Source organism: Papio anubis, chromosome 19 (assembly GCF_008728515.1).
Source record: "Papio anubis isolate 15944 chromosome 19, Panubis1.0, whole genome shotgun sequence".
NCBI lineage: Eukaryota > Metazoa > Chordata > Mammalia > Primates > Cercopithecidae > Papio > Papio anubis.
This window is the reverse complement of record NC_044994.1, coordinates 69,058,502-69,071,686: the sequence shown is the minus strand read 5'-3', so window position 1 is coordinate 69,071,686 and position 13,185 is coordinate 69,058,502. Positions and strand designations below refer to the sequence as shown.

The 13,185-nt window shown below is 44.9% G+C and overlaps 2 protein-coding genes and 1 long non-coding RNA gene across 9 annotated transcripts in view; 1 reads left to right on the top strand and 2 right to left on the bottom strand.

The window, feature by feature from the left end:
• The window catches only part of MBP (myelin basic protein), a 149,987-nt gene extending 147,550 nt beyond the window's left edge, over positions 1-2,437 (top strand). For all 7 annotated transcript variants that reach the window (XR_002518582.2, XR_002518581.2, XM_009192935.4 and 4 more), the window contains one exon: positions 804-2,437. Coding sequence is in view for 5 of the 7 variants with exons in the window: in XM_009192935.4 (XP_009191199.1) it covers positions 804-848 (45 nt within the window). In the remaining 2 variants the exon portion in view is untranslated. The remainder of the gene's footprint in view (positions 1-803) is intronic.
• Positions 1,305-5,967, bottom strand: LOC116271438. The gene is made up of 2 exons (XR_004179988.1): positions 5,926-5,967; positions 1,305-2,788 (listed from the first exon to the last, which is right to left on the bottom strand). It is a non-coding gene; the product is annotated as an uncharacterized LOC116271438 (long non-coding RNA).
• A 2,011-nt stretch (positions 5,968-7,978) lies between these two features.
• ZNF236 (zinc finger protein 236) overlaps positions 7,979-13,185 on the bottom strand; it is a 134,129-nt gene continuing 128,922 nt past the window's right edge. Inside the window, exon 32 of the mRNA XM_031658648.1 lies at positions 7,979-12,602. Coding sequence (XP_031514508.1) covers positions 12,478-12,602 — 125 coding nt within the window. The 3' untranslated portion in view covers positions 7,979-12,477. The remainder of the gene's footprint in view (positions 12,603-13,185) is intronic.

The window sequence follows — 13,185 nt, the reverse complement described above, 5'->3', positions numbered from 1 at the left end:
GGAGAGAGACTAAAATTTGAATAAAAATTTCAATGCAGAAAAAGTGCAGTTCTGCTTTGTCAATCTAAATGACGTTCTGTGTGACCAACGCGTGCCTCCTTCTAGAGGGATGCCCACGCCTGGCTACCTCCACACCGTGGGCCATGGCACACCTATGTACCATTTCAATTAGCTGCCAACTCTTTCTTAAGCATCGAAATTATTTGTCCCCCAAACATGTAAATGCATGGCTTTAAGACCCCTTCAAGTCAAAGTTTGCAGACAAAGCTCCCTGTGCATTTGATCTGTCTGGTGTGGCAGATGAGATGGCACATAGGAGGGACGTCCCCAGGGACGGGCATGTGGCTTTGCTCTTTTCTGGTGTGTGCAGCAAGGGGTGTGCTAGGGTCCCTCCAAAAAAGAACTTGCTGCTGTTGTGGTTGGCAGTTCCCCCCAACCGCTCTGGAATCTCTGGCTGAAGAGACGAAGTGCTCCTTCAAAGCAAAGCAATGAGCGGTTACACTTTCACCCACGGAAGAGCAGCGCTGTGACGCAGAAGGGTGGTTACGCCAGGCACCACTCCCTGCAGCCTGGGAATCAGATTCCAGAGAATCTTTCTCACAGAACTGAAAATGCAATTAGCATTTGCTGAGGGAGGTCGGGAGAAAAGGAAGGAAAAGACTAACTCTCCGTGGTGCCATTTCTGTTAGCAGATGAGAGAGACACCCAGGGGCTCAGCACCCACCTGGAACCACAGCAGAGGGATGCTGGTGTGGGAGGACTCCGCGGCGCTCTCGTCCTAACTCTTCTTTCTTCCTTTTCAGGGAGGAAGAGATAGTCGCTCTGGATCACCCATGGCTAGACGCTGAAAACCCACCTGGTTCCGGAATCCTGTCCTCAGCTTCTTAATATAACTGCCTTAAAACTTTAATCCCATTTGCCCCCATTACCTAGTTAGAGCAGATGACCTCTCCCCTAATGCCTGTGGAGTTGTGCACGTCCTAGGGTCAGGCACACGGCAGCCTCCCGGCAATTTCTGGCCAACAGTTAAATGAAGCAAATGAAAACAGAAAACAGTTCAAACTGTCACTTTCTGTGTGAAGGTCACATTCCTTACCCCACAGTGTGCCCCTAGACGCTCGTGGGTCTTCAGGGGGCCAGGTGCACAGACGTCCCTCCACGTTCACCCCTCCACCCTTGGACTTTCTTTTCGCTGTGACGGTGACACTCTTGCGCTTTTGCTGGGCACTGCGATGGAGGCACACAGCTGCAGAGACAGAGGACGTGGGCAGCAGAGAGGACTGTTGACATCCAAGCTTCCTTTGTTTTTTTTTTTCTGTCCTTCTCTCACCTCCTAAAGTAGACTTCATTTTTCCTAACAGGATTAGACAGTCAAGGAGTGGCTTACTGCATGTGGGAGCTTTTGGTATGTGACATGCGGGCTGGGCAGCTGTTAGAGTCCAACGTGGGGCAGCACAGAGAGCGGGGCATGCCCCCAGGTCGTGGCTGCCCACACACCCCAATTAGCTGAATTCGCGTGTGGCAGAGGGAGGAAAAGGAGGCAAATGTGGGCTGGGCAATGGCCTCACACAGGCAACAGGGTCTTCCTGGAGATTTGGTGATGGAGATGTCAAGCAGGCGGCCTCTGGACGTCACTGTTGCCCTGCATGGTGGCCCCAGAGCAGCCTCTACGAACAACCTCGTTTCCAAACCAGAGCCCACAGCCGGAGAGTCCAGGAAGACTTACGCACTCAGAGCAGAAGGGTAGGAGTCCTCTGGACAGCCTCGCAGCCGCGCCAGTCACCCTTAGACACTGGCTGTGACCGGGCGTGCAGGCAGCGGCAGTGCACAGTGGCCAGCACTAACCCTCCCTGAGAAGATAACCGGCTCATCCACCTCCTCCCAGAAGACGCGTCGTAGCGAGTAGGCACAGGCGTGCACCTGCTCCCGAATTACTCACCGAGACACACGGGCTGAGCGGACGGCCCCGTGGAGACAGAGAAGAGCTCTTCTGACCACATCCTTCCTAACACCTGCTGACATCTCCTTTTGCTCCTCCCTCCCTAACCTACTGACCCACCTTTTGATTTTAGCGCACCCGTGATAGGCCTTCCAAAGAGCCCCACGCTGGCATCACCCTCCCCGAGGACGAAGATGAGGAGTAGTCAGCGTGATGCCAAAACGCGTCTTCTTAATCCCACTCTAATTCTGAATGTTTCGTGTGGGCTTAATATCATGTCTATTAATACATAGCCTCGAAGATGAGAGGGTTACAAAGAACAAAACTCCAGACACAAACCCCCACATTTTTCAGCAGAAGCACTCTGCATCGCTGAGCTGAGGTCGGCTCTGCCATCCATACGTGGCCGCACCCAAACAGCACGTGCTGTGACGATGGCTGAACGGAAAGTGTACACTGTTCCTGAAATTGAAATAAAACAATAAACTTTTAATGGTATTTGCATGGGTGTCTTCTTTTGTGTTCTGGGCTGGAGCACACAGGCCCACATCAAGCAAGAGCCAGGTCTGCAGAGCTGCAGAGCTGATGTGACTCGGTGCCTCTGGGTCTCGAGGCAGGGCGGCCTGGCGGTGCCTGTTGGAGGGGGTGTCCTCATCAGAGGGTCTATGGCTACTGAAGAAAGTGAAACAGAGGTAGTTGTAGGGCACTGATTCTCACCAGGAAAAAAATACTTAGTGTCTCTGAAGACAAGCTTCCAAGTCTCTCTGTGTTCTGCCGTGTTGCTAGTGTACATACCCTGCAGATGTGAACCCGGGAGTCTTGGACGATTTCCCCTTGCCACCTTTTTCTCTGAAAGCATGAAAGAGCGTGAAGCGATGTTTTACTTATAGTTGCCTTTGGTTACAAGAATTTTTCTTCAAAAAGACAGATGAAAGTCTCTTTCATTTTTTCTTTTTCTTTTTTTTTTTTGAGACAGGATCTTACTTTGTCACCCAGGTTGGAGCGCAGTGGTGCAGTCTTGGCTTACTGCAGCCTCAACCTCCCAGGCTCAAGCTAGCCTCCTGCCAAAGCCTCCCATGTAGCTGGGACTACAGGTGTGCACTACCACGCCCAGCTAATTTTTGTATTTTTTGTAGAGACAGGATCTTGCCATGTTGCCCAGGCTAGTCACATCCTGACCTCAAGTGGATCTGCCCACCTCAGCCTCCCAAAGTGCTAGGATTACAGGCATGAGCCACCGCAACCAGCCTTTGTTTTGCCTTTAATGGAACCCCCAGTTCCCTTCTGTGTCTCAGCAGCAGCTGTGAGAAATGCTCTGCATTTGTGACATTTACGGAGGGGAACTTCCATGCTGATTGAGGGTAGGATTACATGCTCCTGTTTCCCGGGGGTCAGACAGCCTCAGACTCCAGCATGAGGAGCAAGTGTGAGAAGCTTGGGAATATGACTGCATTCATTGCAATAGCAGGAAAAACTGCAGAGGCTGGAGGCATGGCCGCCTGAGCTCACCTGGCAGGCACGGCAGACAGAAAGCCCACGTCCACCGGCTACACTTCTCTGCCCAGACCCCTTCCAACTGAGGAATTTGGAAAATCATGCAAAGATAATGACATTTTAAAAACTATATTCTTTTCATTGGCAAGTCTATCTTAATGTAACATACATGGAAAATGCATTAAAAGACAAACCAAGGGTACATCGTAAGCTAGCTTTCACCATGACAGTACAATACTTGGTTGAGTATTTTAAAATAAAACACAGCAAGATAGGAACTGAGCCAGGGAGCTGGTGAGCTCACTGAACACTCCCCTGAAGCGGCCCGCCTACTTTCTCCTAAAGGTGACTGGAAATTAACTCACTAGGCTGACAGCCAAGAGGAGGGGCTGCTGGAGCCCCAGCCTCATGGACGCAGACACCCTTCCCCACCACCCGCGCAGGCTGTCAGGACCTTCCCCATGGCCTGCACAGGCTGCCAGGACCACGGTCAGTAGAGGCTAGAGGAGCCATGAGGGTCTGTGGAACTGAACATAGAAAGCCATAGTGATCACGCTTCCATCTGCACAGCCACACCCTGCCATTCAGTGCTGGCCTGCCCATCTGTAGGGGCGGAGAACGTGTATGAAATTGATAGAACAGTCTCTGAGCTTGGAGCGTGAAGTACCTGGCATGGAGGAAATGAGATCTCTACAGAGGGCTGACGATGAGGAGCCAGTCAAGAAGTGAGCAGAGCAGGTGCTGGTTTAGCCCAGGAGACACCATGGTGAATGACTCTGCCTGGGCCATGAACTATAAATTGGAATTGGGACTATGTGAGAAGAAAGAACCAGGGACTGACAGAGAAACTGTAAAACAGTGAGTGAAAAGTTCTCTCATAGCAATTTTTACAGAAGAGAGCGAAGCCATCAGTTCATGTTGGGTGTTTGTTTGTTAGTCTGCTTAGGAAGCCACAAGAGAATGCTACAAACTGGGTGGCTTAAACAACAGACAGTTACTTTCTCAGTTCTAGAGGCTGCAAGTCCAAGATCAAGGTGTCAGTTTCTGGTGAGGCCTCTCTCCTTTGCTTTGCAGACGGCTGCCTTCTTGCTGCATCCTCACCTGGCAGAGAGAGTGGCCTCAGGTGTCTCTTTCTCATCTAAGGACACCAGTCTTACTGGATAAGAGCCCTGGTCTTATGACCTCATTTAACCTGAATTCCCTCCTTAAAGCTCCTATCTCCAACCTGAATTCCCTCCCTAAAGCCCCTGTCTCCAAACACAGTTGCATTGGGAGAGCTTCAAAACACACATTTTGGGAGGACACAGTTCCATCTATAACAGAAATGTATTTTCCCTCATGCAACAACAAATATTTTCTAAGCCACCATTTGGCACAACGTTATAATTAAATCCAAGACTCTGCAGTACTCTTGCCTCTTTCCCAAAAAAAAAAAGACAATATGAAGTGAAGCACGTTGGCTTATTTCTCTATTGCGATTCCTCTATTGTAAACAGTAGTCACTGAAATCCTAAATGATGCGATATGAAGGCAAAGTCGACCCAACAGCACAGGCGAGACTGTGTTAACCAGCCTACAGCTGTGTTAACCCTACAGCTCACTCCAGCAAAAGACGCCGGAGCAACTTCCTGTGACCGCACCTGCTGTAGAAGGAAAATGAGTGCTCTGGTTTTTTTAGAAACAGCCTAATTTCAACCAGCACTCTCATCCACATTCTAGGAAACTCCAACCTCGTCTCAATGAGGCAGTCCAGGGCTGCTCCTCCTACAGCCCCTTACCTCGACTTCCCACCACCAGGAAATGGCTCGTTCATCCATCTCCAGAATCTTACAAGCTCCTGAAGTCAAGACTCCAGGGCATCCATAAAACAGTGACTCCTTCCACTACCTCCAGCACCAGCCAGGGCCACTCCACCTCTCAGCCAAGTTCCTGCTTCTGATTTAAGTTCATGTGAAAACCGACAGAGATGACCCTGAGTCGGAATCTACCTTCCAATGTGGTGGCCAGGCTATTAGCTCACCAGGGGTCAGCGGCCTGCCTGCCTGCCTTACCACAGGTTGCGGCAAAAGCCCTTAAGATCATGCCCCTGCCACACAGGTTGGGCAGCTTTCAGGTCTCCTGGGAGACAGTTTCCTCTGTACCGTGGCAAGCAAACTTCAGAGCTATAAGCAATACCAGACTATGGCAAGTGTGGTGTGCTAGGAAGACACTGTCACTCAGATATGGGCGGCACGTGAGTGGGGTCTATGGAGGTCTGCACATGGAGAGCTCTCAGTTCTTGCCTTACAGCTTTTCTGTAAGCTTGAAACTGCTAAAAAAAAAAAAAAAAAAAAAAGGCTGAGCACGGTGGCTCACGCCTGTAATCCCAGCACTTTGGGAGGCTGAAGTGGGCAGATTACCTGAGGTCAGAAGTTCAAGATCAGCCTGGCCAACATGGTGAAACCCCGTCTCTATTAAAAATATAAAAATTAGCCGGGTACAATGATGCGTACCTGTAATCCCAGCTGTTCGGGAGGCTGAGGCAGGAGAATCACTTGAACCTGGGAAGCGGAGTTTGCAGTGAGCTGAGATGACGCCATTGCACTCCAGCCTGGGCAACAGAGCAAGACTCTGTCTCAAAAAGAAAAAAAATAAAAACAGAAAAGAAAGGACAAAGACTTAGCATTACTAGAGAAAGACTTAGCGTTACTAAAGTTCAGAAAGATTTAGCATTACTAAAGTTGAGAAACATGATTGAAAGGGAACTAACTAGAAAATGTACATGGTGAAGAGTATCTTGAGCCAGGGGCAGTGGCTCCCACGCATACTTTCAGCTGCTCAGGAGGCCAAGGCGGGGAGATCACTTGAAGCCACGACATTGAGACCAGCCTGGCTAACATAGCAAGACCCTGTCTCTAACAAAATAATGAAAATTAGCGGGTGTGGGGTGTGCACCGGTAGTCCCAGCTACTCGGCAGGCTGAAGTGGGAGGATCACTGAAGTCAGGAGGTCGGGGCTGCAGTGAGCCATGATCTGCACTCCCGCCTGGGTGACAAAGTGAGACCCTGCCTCAAAAATAAAAGGAGCATCTCAAGGCAGATGGCCAGCTGTTGTCCATCTCTACCCAGAACTACTAAAAAATTGGCTGAGATAACATTAAGTGAGCCATCTCATGTTAAATACAGAATTTCTTTCTTATAGAGCTTGGTTACCAAGGTAACCAATGACCTCTTCGTTCTAATTTCTAAAATAGTAACGTAAAACTCTCTTCATTGGCCCAGAATAATAACACTGGGGAAGCATCCGTTCATTGGTAGAAGGGGCGTGTGAGGCGTCTCTGTGGGTGTGCACTGTCATCTGTCATTTTTTCTGTAGGGCCTTAAGGGATTGAATGGTTTAAAGGTGCCAGGTCACAAGAGAAGGTCCTCAATGATGGGGGCAGCACTGTGGGTGGTATGGCATAATCAGTAACATTTATTTTAACAACTTCCATGCGTATCCTAAGCTGAGCTAGGGCTGGCCACAGAGTCATCCCAGGTTCTCCCCACTTTCCTTTCAGGACAGCCTGCCAGCCTCCTGGCTGCTGGCAGAAGACGTGGGCTCCTGGGTGACAAAGGGGATTTTACTCACAGTAACGGTAGTAGCAAGAAGGTCAGCATTTGTCTGAACATCCGAGGTCCCAGCCCTGAAGCGCGACGCAAAGTGGGCCAGTGGACGCCTGCACGCACGCCTGCCTCATGGCGCGGGGAGCGCACAGCACACTTGCAGGTACCAGCCTCTGCCTGTGCTTAAGGGACAGCACTCTATTCGCTATCACAGGGAGTCCAGCCTCCGGGTAAAATTCACCTGGAAAAGCACTGCCAATAGTTGAGACAATCCATCAGAGTGGGAATACACTTTTTATAATTTCATAGTTTTGTTAAAAAACAACAAAAAAAAGCTCTTCCCTCACCCACTCTATTTCAAAAACTGTCAGAGCTATATGCCTCCTACAAACACACAAGCAAGCAAAAGGAACAGTAAAGCTATTTCTTACCATCCCATCTCAGCCACATTCAGGAAGTCAACATCACTTTAATTTTTTCAGTCCAAAAATATCTGGAGTCCCTACTCAGTGCCAGGAATAAGGTGATCCAAGAAAACATATAGTGTAATGTGTTGTTTCAACAGGATGATGACTCTCAATTACAAACTTCTCTAACAGTCTGGAAATGTAAGGCATAGTAAACTAGATGAATATATCTTTACAAAGAGCCCGATGATACACAATAACTCCATGGGTGCTTCTGGGAAGTCCAGAATCTGGTATCTCTCATAAACAGACACTGATATTATGATGGATGTGCACTGCATTTCAAGTCGCTCTTTAATACCTTTCAAACAAGAGAGAAAGCAGAGAGCAAGAACCTGGGACATCCTCCAGGATTTCAATGCCCTGGGCTTGAATATGTTGCCAATTCAGCATTGCTCTATTGTGTTAAGCCATGGCAAACGGGACCTAGAGGAAGTGTCCACCTTTCAACAGTGATAACTCATGCAAAACTCAAAGAAGTAAATATACAGGAGTTTCAAAATAATACAAAAGCTATTTTTATTATTTTTAAAGCCAGCACAGTGGCTTTTGGCATCACTATCCATTTCTAATACAAAACTGGATTAAATAAATATCATCCAATGTATAAATAGACCATGAAACAATTGTGAAGATAAAAAGAGAATTCTTCTGTAAATAAAAAAATTAACTTTAAAATTTTCTTTAGTGGTGAATCAAGAACGAATCCCTATGTCACTTTAGAATTTGTCAATTATGATACAAATCTTGATTGAATACAAAAGTCTTCATGCTGTAAAAAGAGTTACACGTAAAAGATTAAATAGAAAAATCTCTTCTGACTGCCTATTGCTCCTGCCATTCATGCCGATCTTCAGTTTTTAGTACCTGAGTTGTTAGCCATCCACAGAAAGAACTGCCACGATGCCTCTGTGTAGGCAGGGTGAGTGTGTGCTCATCCGTGCACGGGAGTCTGAGGAGGGGAATCCGTTCGGAGAGGGCCAGCTGCCAAACAGGACGTGTCGCTGGCGAGCCACACCATGACAAAGAACATGTCTCTGCTAGGAATGTGTGGGCGTCCGACCCATGGAAAGCTCTGTGGTTCCCACTTTCTCCACAATGAAGATGGCAGCTCAGTGGCCTTTGGCATATGGTCTTTCATTAGCATACGGGAAAGACGTAGAGGCCCCAAGTAGAGATACGACATTAAATTGGGTTATGGGTACAGGCCTTTTGAAATTATATTCTAAAAAATCCAAAGTGCCTAAGTTACGTGAACACAGATTAGGTGACACAAAGAGAACTCGTCCGTCAGAAGTATCCGTTGCATAATCTCATCTCTGCCTCACTTACTTCCTATGCAGTAGGTCTTGGAAAAGGGATAAATTCACAATGATCAACCCTTGGATTAACTTTTTTTAGTGAGGGAAGGGCACGGTATTAATTTTGAAATAAGCTTCAGAAAAAAATGTAACAAGTGGGAATGAGATAGCCTTAATATACACTAAAAGGAGTTCTATATATCTTATCTATTTCCTGAAAAAATCTTATGTACATAAATCTTGAAATTGATTTACATGCCAAACTATTTTATCTTGAATATTTCCAAACATAAATCTGTGTGGTCATTTCATGTTAAAATGTGTATCTTAACGAGTTACAAATATTCTTCTAAAATGAGGAAAACCCACAGCAAGAACAGAAATCCACTTCTTTTAAAAATCTTGTACCTGTGCTAACACATGCGTCTCTTGTAATAAATGTGATATAAGAGTTCAAAGGAAGACACAGAACACTAGCTATAATTTCGAAATTCAAGTTTCCTTAAAACATTACAATGGGGGAGTAGAAAATATGCACGAAGGAAACATCCCCTAGTTAAGTGCCAGACAAGCACAGAGGTTTCGTGTCCCACCAGCAGAACACTGTCAGGGAGAGGAGAGCAGCGTTTGATGAGCCTCCCACTGGCCTGGCTGCAAGCTGGCAGATGTCGGGTCGTAGGATTTCTTCTATTTGGATACTTTCTAAGCGCCTCAAGTTTTTAAAAGGGGCAAAAGCAGAGCTTGATGGGGTGGGGTAGCATTTGAATCTGCATCTTTGAAAACATTTCCTCATTTTCATCTATTGCCATTCTATGGAAACGCAGCCGCTCGGGCATTATCTAGCACGTGGGACTCCACACATGCTACATGCCTCCTGCTTCCTCGTACCTGCACCCCAGCTTCACGCTTGGTATCTTTGCACCGGCAGTTCATTCTTTCAGCTCCAGTGCTCCATGGTTACTTGAGCACACAAGCGGGATCAAAACACTTAGGAACTTTCAAAAGGCTCCTCAGTGACTGGGTGCTGTTGAAAACAGCAGCAGATGAAGGGAACAGGAACAGTTCTGGCACATGCACGGGGCACTGTGCTGACGCCCACGACTCGCTGTCGCGGAGCCGTGCCCTGATTTTTAAAGTCTGAAGCCTTTCCAGTGGACACTGCAGGGGTAGACGCCTCTGAACTTCACAGAGGTAAAGGAAAATACCACTAAAGTTTTCTCTTAAAAATCTGAACTTGAAATTAATTTACATGCCAAACTATTTAATCTTATTTTCAAACAAAAAAAATTAATCACATTTCCTAACTTCATCTTTTATTTATAATTATTCCAAAGCAGATATGCTATGATGAGATAGTTCTAAAAATACAGTCTTTATCCTCAAAACCCTGGTTATACATGAGGCTAGAAATCTCTTTTCTAGAATTTTTAAAACAACAAGTAAAATATAAAGATCAACCTGTACCCCACAAAGATTCAAGTAAAATGATGTCTTTTCAAAACCTTATATTTTCAAGGAATGTTCTGCAAAAAAGCAGCTTTTTATAATTAGGAAGTAAATCAAAATAATACATAAAATGTCTTGTGTTTGACTGCTAATAAATTGAGAAAAGACACAAAATTGAATTATTGATATTTTCTTTTTCTTTAACCAAAATAAAAGTAGGCTCTAGATTCACCTGTTAAGGCCTTAAACAGTCAAGTAACCAATACAATTCACCAAACTAGCTTTCTATACAATTAGGAATTAAACAACCCCTTTTAGAGATGTCCTGAGATGACATTTAATGCTAAAATCAAAATAAATAACTGAGCAAGAACAAAAGTTTAAAATTCCAATAATTTCAACTTTGGGGATATTCGTTCACCAAAATTAATCAACATTTCTAAAATATTTCAATACAAAATTATAAAATAAAAAGTGCATTAAAAGCAGAACCTTTAAAACTCTAGCACAATTACAATTATTCTAAATATGCGTCAGGTTTACACGCTGACATTCAAGGAAGGAAACCTCGGGCTTGGTAAGAAGTCCAGTATCACAAGAATAAGTCAAATGTCAAATAAGGCTTTTCTTTTTCTTAAAAAAATATACAATACACAAAGCAGTTTGGAAAAGAAGTAATATTATTTAACAATTTTCTGACTTAAATATTTTCACATAACAAAAGTTTTCATATCACCATCAATATTACTTATATACATATGCCGAAAGTGAACAACAACAACAAAATCAAAAGATGCCCTTTCAAAATAACAGTAAAATGTCTATTTCTTTAGGAATCTGAAATGAGCTCCTCTCTTAATATACAAAGTCCATACAATATTTATAATAAAACTACTCTCTTCTGAAACCAAGGAGGCAATGAGAGAAAATAAAGGCAATTATTTTTCAGGAAAAAAAAATAAAACCCAGCTTTATATTACAATGAAAAAGATATCCATTTATTAATAAAATGAATACAATACTGATCTGAAGTGCTTGTGGGGAGGTGAAACTCAGACGCTCTTTCTGCAATTAGGACTAGTACTTGTATTTACAAAATATACTGTTCAGCCACACAGAGGCCCATATATCTGTCTATGTACATATGTATTTATATATAGAACATATAAATAATTTCAAAGGAAAAATTAACATGAAGTAAAGAACCTTCCATCTTTGGAATGCTGTAGGAATGGCGTGCACGCACTCTGCCCGGCACGGGTGGGATTTGGTTTGGGACATGTTTAATGTGGCACCATTGACGATACTAAATAATTCCCTGAAATCAAAAATACATCTGTTTATGCACGAAGAGAAAGTTATGGGGTTTTTACGGATTCTTGGCCTCAAGCTACAGATATACTTCTTATTTGCTGGGGTAGACAGGGCCACGGTTGCTTGCTCCTTGCAGACCGTTCTGTGGTTTCCTACCTGCGATGTATGGCTTGTGCTTCTGCAATTATCTAACCCTGGACCTGAACACAGATTGAAGCGGTAAGTGTGTCACCAGCCCGTGTGGACAGCTGAATCCTTATTGGTGGGTCAGGTTTACTTGAGTCCCCGTGTTGACGCCCCCCAGACACTGCATTCTTGTAACTAATGATTAAACATTTGTCATGGAGAGAGAATTGGTCCAGCCATCTCTCAAGGTATCAGTTATATTAACTTATGGTAGACTAAAAAGAGTCCATTTTGACTAATTTTCAAAATCACAGAGAAAAGAGTGGAAAAAACTTCCCTGTGTGTTGTAACATTTTTTTTCTGAACTTCATGCCCCAATCTTAAACTTGCTTTCAAGCTATGCTTCTTATAACCGGAAGCATGAAGGGAAATCTGACGTACTTTTTCCATGTTAGCTTTTTCGTCTTTGCTAATACAAAGAAATCACACCACAATGATAGTAAGACCCAGTTAGTTGCTTTGTGAACTAGACGCACTAGCCACGGAGGAGACCAAGGAGGAAACTGCCTGCCGTAGTACCTGAGTTCAGTGATTTGTAGACAGAAGAGAACAACGCGGTGACACTTTTCCCAGTTTTTTTCCTACGAGTCTCTGAAAGACAATGATTCTTTAGATAACTTTATAGCTAAAAAACTATTGTGGTAACATTTTTAACACTTGAAGTTTTAAAACAGAGATTTCAAGTGCTTTGCTATTCACAAAATGTAACTTCAGAAACATTCTTAAAGGTGTACTTCCGACTCACGTCAGAAGACATGGGTGAGGGTCTGCCACTCGCCCGCGGCCTCCTGCACCACCTCCTCCAGGTGGAGGGTCCGGCTCAGCTCCTCCCCGTCCTGCTCTGGGTGACCTGCGGACTCCTGCAGAGCTCCTGTCATGCAAAGAAAACACAAGCAGCCTCAGACTTTCCAGAGCACAAAATGATAGCCATTTACATAAAGACTTCCTGGTAAAAAGAGACAAGGAATTTCTAAAGTAATTTGCTATTCATTCCAATGAAAAAAGAATAATCTGAGCTGCAGGTTGAACAACTCTGTCGGCAGTAGTTACTGTTAGTGAGTCTGAACGCACACAGAGCACTCGTGATGAGTGCATTCCCGATGAGTGCACTCCCATGACAGCTACGTTAACATAGCATCAGGAATGAGCAATTAATAACCAACACACATGATTTTGTAACAAAAAGGAAAGCAGGAAGCACTACAGTGTTAAAGAGAAAAATTATCCCTTTTTCCTTCATCAAAAATTCCCCACAATATAGTGTTCTGCCCTTGGGTTCCCTACACATCTAAATGTCAACCACTGAACACTGCAAGCCGTTGAGCTGCCCTCACAAAGGACACCTCAGACAACCAAAGAACACCTGCAAGCCTCACAGAGCACACCACCACCTCCAACACCAAATCATATAACTCAGAGCACACCACCTCCAACACCAAATCATATAACTCAGA